This window comes from Cucumis melo, chromosome 2, assembly GCF_025177605.1.
Source record: "Cucumis melo cultivar AY chromosome 2, USDA_Cmelo_AY_1.0, whole genome shotgun sequence".
In the NCBI taxonomy this organism is placed as follows: Eukaryota; Viridiplantae; Streptophyta; class Magnoliopsida; order Cucurbitales; family Cucurbitaceae; genus Cucumis; species Cucumis melo.
In genome coordinates this window covers 2,709,855-2,720,364 of record NC_066858.1, presented here as the reverse complement: position 1 = coordinate 2,720,364, position 10,510 = coordinate 2,709,855, and the positions used below count along the sequence as shown (strand labels likewise).

The 10,510-nt window shown below is 31.0% G+C and overlaps 2 protein-coding genes across 2 annotated transcripts; one reads left to right on the top strand and one right to left on the bottom strand.

The window, feature by feature from the left end:
• Positions 1–2,187: 2,187 nt before the first annotated feature.
• On the top strand, positions 2,188–3,364 carry LOC103492390 (FCS-Like Zinc finger 13-like). Its single transcript, XM_008452732.3, has 2 exons — positions 2,188–2,836; positions 2,983–3,364. The coding sequence occupies exons 1-2, from the start codon at positions 2,292–2,294 to the stop codon at positions 3,140–3,142; spliced, it is 705 nt and encodes a 234-aa protein (XP_008450954.1). The 5' UTR covers positions 2,188–2,291; the 3' UTR covers positions 3,143–3,364.
• Positions 3,365–3,716: 352 nt separating this feature from the next.
• Positions 3,717–6,945, bottom strand: LOC103492389 (beta-galactosidase 15). Its single transcript, XM_051081384.1, has 7 exons — positions 6,701–6,945; positions 6,395–6,603; positions 6,250–6,319; positions 5,727–6,158; positions 5,443–5,649; positions 4,995–5,353; positions 3,717–4,904 (listed from the first exon to the last, which is right to left on the bottom strand). The coding sequence occupies exons 1-7, from the start codon at positions 6,860–6,862 to the stop codon at positions 3,863–3,865; spliced, it is 2,481 nt and encodes an 826-aa protein (XP_050937341.1). The 5' UTR covers positions 6,863–6,945; the 3' UTR covers positions 3,717–3,862.
• Between the last annotated feature and the right edge of the window lie 3,565 nt (positions 6,946–10,510).

Here is a 10,510-nt window from a genome sequence, read left to right as displayed (position 1 = left end):
GTCTGAGGATCTAATTTTAAAAGTGAGCATCGATGGATCGAAGTGGATCTTTTGATCAAATTAGTGAACTATAATTTGTTTAGTAAATGCTATACAATGAACTAGTTGATCCATCGGTTTATTTTTTTTTAATTTATCGTCATTTAGATTTTTTCAATCGAACACCTACAGAATCTCGTCTTTCTTTCGACCGACCATATTTGGTACTACTATTAATTTGATTTTTTTGATGTATTATGCTTATTTCTATTAATTATATGGTTTGAGAGTATGATGACAATTAAGATTATAATTTTAAAATGGTTTTTGTAATTTGATAGAATAATTATTATTTTCTTTTTATAATGTAGTTTATACAGATTTGTTGGGAATTGATTGTCTTTCCCTTAAATTGTCTTACCAAATGCATTTATTGTTTAATACTATTTTGGTATACGTTTTTCTTATATTATTTTTTCGGTTACGTTTGTGGAAACAGAAGATCGAACCTTACCTTTTTTTAAAAAAATGATCGTATTGATTCCTTAACTAATTAATTAAGTAAGTAAAATTAAACAAGTATATTGAATTGATTTGTTCAAAATACATTAAGTCAATACTTTGGGTGTACACTTCTTCGCTTTTATATTTAAACTTAAAATCTGTTTCAAAAATACTATTTATTAAAATAAAGAATAAACATGATGATTAATGTGTAAATATTGAAAGGGATTGTTTTAAACGATAAAGATGTTTAAAATATTTATAAATATAACTAAAATTTACAATAGACTTAACGGTAAGTCTTTAAATAATAAAAAACAAAATTCTACTCGATCTTTATATTTAAAAACATTCCTAAAACAATTTTAATCTTCTAAATATTTGTAAGAAAAACATTATATATGAATTATAATTTATACGCATCAACTATCATATCAAGTTTCACTCGTTAAAAAAATTTTTTTTTAGTAATTCTAAGGTCGGAGGATATTTGAAACTTTTCTTAAGGGTCGGGATGTAGTTAGTATATTTCAAACGTCAAAATATAATTAAAATTTTTTAATTAGATTAAATTATCATTTCAATTTTTAGTCTATGTATCTTTAATAAATCTTAATTTAGTCATTCAAGATTAATTAAAAAGTTATAAAAGAAATTTAAGATTTATTGAGAGTACGTAATCAAAAGACGGGATAACTTTTTGGATTTTTGACGAGGTGGGAAAGTTAAAATTTGAATTATAATTTAAAGATTTGATGATTAAAGTAAAAGAAATTAGTTGGAACTTAGAAGGTATAATCTCTTGAGGTTTGTAGAAAATCTCCACCACAATGGATAAAAGTTTATTTAAATTTAAATAAATTAAAATAATAATAATAATAAGCATAAGTTGGGACCATATATATTTGAAAAAGAATTTCTTAGGAAATGCACATGTAATTACACTAACAATTCCAAAACAAACAATATTCTTTTAAAATATTCCCAAATCAAATATATGTTATTTAAAAAATAAATAATTTATAATATATATATATATATATATATATATATATAAATTTTTTAGATATCCCAACTAACCCAAAGTGGCCAATCTTCAATTACAATATTGAGATTTGGGATTATTATAAAATAAAACAAAGTTTGATTATCATCTAATCTCCAAACTTCCAAAAGAGTCCTCATCTCTTATGTTTAGATTTTATAATTTGGTCATTTTATTTTACTTTATATTTACTAAAAAAATAACTACCCATTACTTGTTAAAAATGTTTATAAAATATAACAAAACTTATAATATTATATCATTTAATGTTTACTTATTAAATAATATAATATTAAATTGGAAAGTTATTAAAAATAAGATATAGGTAGAAGTCTATTGATAGAAGTTTATCTTTAGTATCCATAGAATCTGAAAGTTTGTTATATTTTGTAAATATTTTTGTTTATTATCATCGTATTAAATAAGTAATTATATTTGTTTTTGTTTTTTTATTTTTTTGTTTTAATTTGTTGAGGAAAGAAAAAAAGGCAAATAATTCCAAAACCAAAACTAGGGGCTAAACTAATGAGAGCCCACCCACTCCCCTATTTTATGTCAAAAAAGCAACCTTTGATGCAATTATTTTTTTTTTTCTTTTTTTCTTTTTTTATTAATTTTATTTAATAATCATTTTTTTAATTACCTTTATTTCATATCATTTCATTCCTCCACTTTTATAAGTACAATCCCAATTTCCCCTTCATTTCTCCACTCTCTCTCTCTCCCCTTTCTTCTTCCTCTCTCTTTCCCTCTCTCTCCAATCATGTTGGCCAAAGGGCAACGTCCGGTCATCGGCAGGTTATCCGAGCTTCTCGTCTCCCGCTGCCGTCCGGCCTTCCTCGAAACCGGCGCCCCCAGCCCCACTTCCCATTTCGACCTCTCCCCTTCTCCTAGACCCACCAATCTCAAAAATTACTCCGCCGCCGTCGGACTCGGCATCGTCGCCGCCCTCGATACCTCCACCTCCGGTGTCCGTGGATGTGAAATTTTAGTTAAACACGCTGTTTGTTCCCCCAAGTTGAATTCCCCTCGCCGTCCTGCTCCGATCCCCATCACGTTCTCGCCGGAGGAAGACGACGAAGGAGAAGAACTCGACAACTTGGAGGAAAATTACACTTACGTTACCACACGTGGACCTTACGAATCCTCCACACGTGTTTACTACGACGGCGGTCTCGTCGTCGGTCAAAAATCGCCTCCTACGCCCGTACCCTCCGATCAAACTCCTCCGCGTCGGACCCCTGATTTCCTCCGATCTTGTCATTTATGTGATAAAAATCTAGAAGGCAAAGACATTTACATGTACAGGTAAAAATAAAATTAAAAAAAAAACTCTAAAATAAACCCAAATCCCCAATTTTGCAATTTTACTCCAAATATTAAAACTTTTTTCCTTAATTCGATTTATTAGATCAAAATCTCTAATGGGTTATGGAAAAAAAATGAATTTTCAGAGGGGAAATGGCGTTTTGTAGTACGGAATGCCGGTCGAGTCAAATAATGAAGGATGAGAAGAAGGAACGATGTCGATCGGAGGCGAGATCGGGAACGGAAACGGTATCGGAATCGCCTTATAACAGAGGGATTTTTTCGACTGGAATTCTTGCAATTTAGGTAAAGAACAGAAAAAAAAAAAAGAAATAGAGGAAGAGGAAGAAGAAGAAGAAGGCAAAAGCCATAGCAGCAAAGTATATAGAAAAGTTAGACACGGCTAATAGTTTGGTTTTTGATTATTGTATACGTAAATGACTAGTGGGGGTGACAATTATTTTTTGCCCACTTTCTTGTTTATGAGAAATAATTAAAATAGAGAGCAAAGGCTAAATTTTTTTTGGATTTTTCCTTCTTTACTATTATTTAAATTCCCCATTTCATTTTCTTTTTTGGGGGTTTAATTTATCAGATCTAATCTTTTGGTTGGGTTTAATTTTTTATTTCAATGTTCGAGTGAGTATGAACACATGAGGCTACATTTAGAGTGTAACCACAAGTTACGTGTATGAAAAAAGATGACAGAAACCGAAACATCAAATGTTTGTAGACAATTCAAGATACATCCAATAATGTCAATTCAACTAGAAAAGGAGAGACATAGCATATTCTTCCACATTAGAAAAACACAACAAAAATCAAGTTAAAAGCTGATTTAACTCGATTATATTCTCCATATCACCAACACACCACTCCATAAAAAAGAATCACATTTTTTGTATTATAAATAAATAAATACCAGAATCATTAGAACAAAACTAAACTCATTTAACTTTATTGATTAACAAAGAAAGAACACTACGAAATTCTCAACCCTAAAAAGAATTATTAGCTAAGTTCTATCTAACAAACAACCTCAACAGCAAGCCTCTTTACAACACCAAGAGCACAATTAGTAGCTCCAAAGGTATCTTCAGAGATATCAACAACACAAGATTCTTGGCCAACACACAGATCTTCAACAATTTTCATTGCATCATTTTTTCCTTCACAACTTCCCTTTGAGAAATTCCCACAACTGCCCGTTGGATCACCAAAACTTGCAAATTTAATCCCTGAAATCTCCTTTCCTTGACAGGACAATTCCAGGCTCTTCTTCTCGTAAGCATGACCACAAGCCTTCTCCATTGTAATAGTTTTGAAGTTCACCAATGACGGGTTACCTCCGAATTCCTCGAACAAAACCAATGTGTTGTCTCCTTCGTTAAGCCACGATCTGGGAACATGGTACCACTGTTGTGTCGGTTTCCCACAGTCCCTTACGCATTTGGTGTTGCTGTAGGAGCCTCGATAGTCACATGGCTCGTCACTGCATTCGTCCTTGGCTATGAAGCTCGGCCAGTAACGACCGATGCTATGTCCGTTCACCCAAGCCATTCCTTTGCCCAACCCTTGCAAGTCTAGGGTGACAGGCTCCGTCCCCAATGGTGGTTTGAAGGTAGTCTTGTACCACGTCATCATTCTATTCACGGGCAAATTCCCTGATTGCCATTTCGTGGCGAATCGAGATTCTAGGCTGAATAGGTGGTTGTCGAAACCGTGTAATCCAACTTCATATGTCCATTTATGGTTGGAGAGATCCTTTATGACCGTCTCGTCGCCGTGGCGACCGACAAGTTGAACCGGACCAACGATTCCAGATTGGATTAGATCATACTGAGGTCCATAGTTCTTGAGTCCGATCGTGGCGCTGAGTAGAGAGATTAGGTTCTTTCCTGGCTTCAATTTCACTTCTTGCTCAAAGATGTAGTTATAAACATCATAAGAAGCCCATTGAGAACCAATGTGTTCTCCATTGACAAAAGCATGGACGATATGTCCACTTACATTGATACGCAAAGTCATTTGATTGCTCCAAATTGGATCACGTTTCTTCAAATTAACACTAGAAAAATCGAACGAAAAACACAATCAAAATCATCAAATGAGTAATGGGTGTGTAGAAGTTGAATGAATGAAAAAACTGGTTCTTTACCTTGTCATGTACCAAAGATAATCACTAGCATCATTTGCAGCATCTTTTTGATCAATAAGCTTATTTGCAGAGGCATGTCCTTTACCTAATCTAGCGGTGGAGTCGATATTCTCCGGTCGCCACATCCATTCCAAAACCTCCGGTTCGTCCTCGGCCTTGTTTTCTTTCTTCACCATAACAGAGGTCTGTGTGTTTACCTTTGCTGTATTGTAAACTTCCTCTTGACAATCAGGAAGAATGCTGACGGACCAAGCCGGAACGTTGAAGTCTTTACCGAGATAATTCACCAACGCATCGGTCGTTTCGTTTATATTGCTAAAGAAACAACTCTTCCCTTCGTCGGTTGCGTATTCAGTGATCTAAATCATAGAAAATATTGAGTTACAACTAAGTCTGTTTTGAAGAAACTGAGGAAATTTTCGAAAAAAAAAGAACACTGAGTGCTTACTGAAACAGAGTCGACCAAATCGGTGGTGGTGACATTGCCGGAAATCAAGGCCTTTTCTATCGACTTCAATGCAGCGTGAAGTTGCTTCAAATGACCGTATTTGGGTTGATTCAAATTCCCATATTCATCTAATGGAGCGTTGTAATCGTAAGTCGTGGTGATGTACGGACCACCCGCCATCCGATCGAAGTTCGTTCCGCCGTGGTACTGAGAGAAAGAAACCAATCTTACACGGACCCGCCGGAGCAAAAACGATTAAGTAAAGAAACAGAGTGAGTACAAACCATGTAGTAGTTCTGGAAAGTGCCGCCGAGTTGAAAGAATCTAGCGACGGAGAAAGCCAAATCTTCGGGGGTTCTAACCGGGTCGCTTCCACCCCAGCTCTTGAACCATCCCGTCCAATTCTCCGTCCACATTTTCGGGCTTTTAGGACTGTTGGGAGTGAATTGATCACAGTACCAACCATTGCAGGCATTGATCATCGGCTCGGGAGCGTCCTCTTGCTGACACATAATCCATGGAACTCCAACATTCAACGAATCTGCCATGTTTGCACACCAACTCACATAAGCTTTTCCAGCGTCGCCGTATGATGTCATTACGTTTCCATATTCATTCTCAATTTGAGCTAGAATTATGGGCCCTCCTTGCGATGCGAAAAGATTCTCTTGTTTCATCATATCCACAATCAATGTAGTAAAATTTTGCATCTCGTTCTGTTTTACAAATTCATTCAAAAGGCAACAAACAAAGTAAGAAACAGTCTACAAAACAATCATAAAATTAAGATATTAAACAGAATGTTACCATGAACACAGGATTCGTTGTTCTTAGTTCCTCAATTCCAGGAAGATTATGCAACCAAACCGGAAATCCTCTATAAAACCGTCCAAGGAATCAGAACTAAATTCTGTAAACAAAAAAGAAAAACCGAGTAACCAAGATTTCATACCCGTAATTCCACTCGGCACAAACGTATGGACCGATACGAAGAACAGCGTAAAGACCTTCATTTTGAATGGTCTTAATGAATCTAACAAGATCAAGATTAGCAGAGAAATCATATTGACGCCGGACGGGTTCATGAGCATTCCAAAAAACGTAAGTTTCAATGGTGTCTAATCCACCTTCTTTAGCTTTTTTTATCAAATCAGGCCACATCTACAAAAGAAAAAAAAGAAGAGAAAGGAATTAAAACGAAACCCATCTTTGTGAATGGGATTAAGATGATGAAGGAATATAGAAAAATAGTTTTTACTTGGGGAGTGCTACGTGGGTAGTGGATTGAACCGGAGAGAAATATCTTGGGTTGGCCATCAATGGTGATTCCTCTGTTAGTGTAGGAAACTTGAGTGGAAGTGACAAAAAGGAAGAAATTCAAGAGAAGGATGATAAAGAAGAAGGATGAAGATCGATCCATGGCTGTTTGGGTATGGAAATTTTGATGACTTGGTGGGTGTTTATATAGGTTGAAGGAGTGAGTGAACCTTATGAATAGGTGTGTGAAATTAGAATCTTAACAAACAAAGAAAAGAACTTCTGTTTCCATTTTTCCTTTAAATCTTAACTGACTTTGAAGAACTAAAACCAAAAACAATTATTTCTTTTTGTTTATTTGTTTATTAAAAAAATATTGAGAAGAAAATTGATGATTTTAAATTTTTGAAAATTCCTATTTTTTTTAGAATATTTCATTTAAATAATTCCAATTATCATACAATTAGATCATAAAAACTCAATAAACTCCTTAAGGAGTTAAATCATACAATTAGAATGGAAAAATTCATTTAAATAATTTCAATTACTTATAAATATGAGAATAAAGCATACAACTTATTCAAATTTAGTCAAATTGATTTTTCCCGTGAAAATATCATTTTTCCCATCCATAATCTATTTCATATTCAAATTGATTCAGTAGTTTTTAAAAAACGAAAGATAAAAACTTTAATGAAACGACATAGCGTTTTTGTTGTTCTCGGACGTAAATCACAAATTATCTTTTCTTCGATCTCGACTTCTTATTCGACAATAACTTATGCAAATTTTCTAAAATCTTTCATCTTTATGAAATTAATCGGGTGAACATTACATTTAGAGGTAGCTTTTATAAAAGAGATTCAAACTCAATATATCTGCATAGGATTTGGAATTACTTTTCCTGTTGGGACTCAAACTAAGAAATGATGGTTGGATTACATTTGTTATGGGCCTTTTTTAAGATTTAGCCTTCCTTCAATTATCTAAAACATTTTCTAAATTTTTTTATTATTATTTTAGGTAAGAAATCGGATATTTTAGAACAATTTTAACCTTCGTATAATTATTTTAAAAATTCTTAAACGATAATTTTCTTAATCATCAACAACCATATTTTTTATATTAATTGTAATTTTTTTATTATTAATATACATATTTGTATGTATTAATGTAATATTTATTGTAAATATGGTATAAATTATTATCATAATAATAATTTTAATTATCCTACAAAATAAATATTTTCAATTTTACGTCAAACCAAAAGTTATTTTACCCAAATTTATTTTCTCACATTCATCAATTTCGGAGCCAATATTCTTCTCGGACTTCTATTAGAAATTCTTCTTGTTCTTTATTCTTTCGTTTCGTAGCATATATTTCGGCAATGTTCTTTTTATTTTGATTTTTTACACATGCTATTAAATAATACATTTATGTTTTGTGATTTGTTACATATATACTACTGTATATATTCTGTAATAATATATACACAGATTTTTTCTCATGTTCTGTAATTTTTTCTTACTCAATTTATATACTACTACATATATTCAATAATTGTGGCATGTTTCGATCATCTTATTCATATTTTTTTTAGTAAAGTTTTCGTGAACAATATATACATTTACATACCACTGTTGAATCTACTTCTATTATGTGATTAATCATATATGTACATCTTGTTCATATTTATGTTATGTGATTTGTTACATATATACTACTGCATATTTTCACTAATACAAAAATTGAAGTTGTCATCCTCCCACTGAATATATAATGTTCAATTGGTTGACAAAAAAATATTAGAATTCCTTCTAAAATGCAGTTCAAGAGACGCATTAAATGTGATCGTTGTGGACGTGTTGGTCATAACCAAAAGAGATGCATGTTTTCTTATTGAATTAGTTTTTCCTCATTATTAGACTTTTTAGTATGTTGTTTCATAATTTTATTTGAAATATTCATATTCCAGTTTTTAGTTCAATTGTTTTATTTCCATATTTTCCATAAATTTCCAGCTTACTAATCAAAGTTCCTCAATTTATTATATTTAATATACTACTCTTTATACATAATCACTATTGTTTCAAACATAACTTATTATTTTTTACATACAATATGAATATTTGAAATAAAATATATAACCCAATTTAACAAATTGAAAACACAACATTTCATTCCTAAAATATACAATGTATTATTTCATATGTACTATTCATAAATCAATTTAACATATTCTTCCCATTCAACCATTTTTTCATACAATTTCTTGGATCTTCAATTTTTTCATCAAAATCCCTACATCGCAAACATATTTAGTTTTTTTCAACATTACATATACCAGAGAACATTAAATATATACTATAATTACGTAGAATATATGAAAAACAATGCAAAACGAAAGAAAGAATGGATGGAGAGAGAGATCGGTAGGAAATAATTTTTTAGCAAAATCACCAAAAAAAATGATTAAGGAGTAATTTTGATTATAATATTACCATAATAATATTAATCGCTTACTGTATTTACATAGGACATTTACTAAATCAATTACTATAATAAAGTTAATCACTTACCATACTTCACGTCTATAATGCCCCTAACATTCCTTTTTTATTTTTTTTATTATTTATTTATTTATTATTTTTAATGAAAATGGGTAATAAAGTAATTAGATCATATATTTGTGAAATTTTATAGCCCATTTAGGACTTTTTTGAAATTTTTTAGTGAAAAAGACCCATTATTTAAAATGATATATTAATTTAAGTTATTCCAGTTGAAACCTCTTTTTTTTTATTATCAATAATAAATTAATAATTAGAATAGTTGTTTTTAATATTATATATATATATATATATATTGGATATATTTTTTTAAAGAGTCTTTTAAAAAATATAACAAAGTTGCAAAGTATTTATACTATATAGAACAATTTTGAAAACGAAAAAAGTCCAGAGGTCCACCGTGTAAAATACCAAAAATGCCCTGTTAATCAGGCTGTTCAATTTGGTTACGTTTAATTTTTGTTACAGGATCGTTTAGATTTAGGTTCAAATCTAAAAGATCTATCATTTAGCTTTTTCAACAATCCTCAAAATATTCTTGAGCCACAACGACACTCTAGCTATAACTCTGAACAATTGTGCAGAAACCCACTCCTACCATGAAAATTTGTTCAAATAGGATTGAGGGTTATGCATTTAACTCTTCTTTACAAACTTTAAATTATATAGAATAGAATTAAATTTTAAATAATAATATAGTATTTGATGACACATGCCAAAATATTATTCAAGATTTTCTTTAAGAAAATTCAAGACTCGTCAATCAACCGTACTATTCTCAATAAACATTTGACAAGTTATTAGACGATATGATGTATTCTTCTTTATTGTTTTGCGTCCCACCTATTTTCTACTCGACAATCAATTAAGAAAAATCTAGAAGATAAGAATTTGTTTGATAATCAATTGATAACAAAAATTTAACACAAAATAAAATTATATTTCATGCTATCAAATAATACATAATAAAAAACTCGATAATAAATATATTTAAAGTTTGGTTTAGCTATCCACTAACTACTATTTGATTAAATATAAATTATTATTACCTAATTTATGAACATGTTTTTTTTTTTTTTTAATTTTAAAAAAGAAAATAACAATAACTTAAGACCAAATTCTCTTGTTCCATTTTTATTGTATTATTGTATTTTTCCTTTACCATTAATTAATAATCCCTATTTTCAAAGCTTAAAAATGTCCATAAAAATTTTAGACTAAATGCCAAGTCAAAATTA

Coding starts and splice junctions, on each gene's coding strand:
- LOC103492390 (XM_008452732.3), top strand. CDS start 2,292: ATGTTGGCCAAAGGGCAACGTCCGGTCATCGGCAGGTTATCCGAGCTT. Junction 2,837..2,982: donor AAAGACATTTACATGTACAG/GTAAAAATAAAA, acceptor ATGAATTTTCAG/AGGGGAAATGGCGTTTTGTA.
- LOC103492389 (XM_051081384.1), bottom strand. CDS start 6,862: ATGGATCGATCTTCATCCTTCTTCTTTATCATCCTTCTCTTGAATTTC. Junction 6,604..6,700: donor ACCCACGTAGCACTCCCCAA/GTAAAAACTATT, acceptor TTTCTTTTGTAG/ATGTGGCCTGATTTGATAAA. Junction 6,159..6,249: donor CAACGAATCCTGTGTTCATG/GTAACATTCTGT, acceptor TTTGTAAAACAG/AACGAGATGCAAAATTTTAC.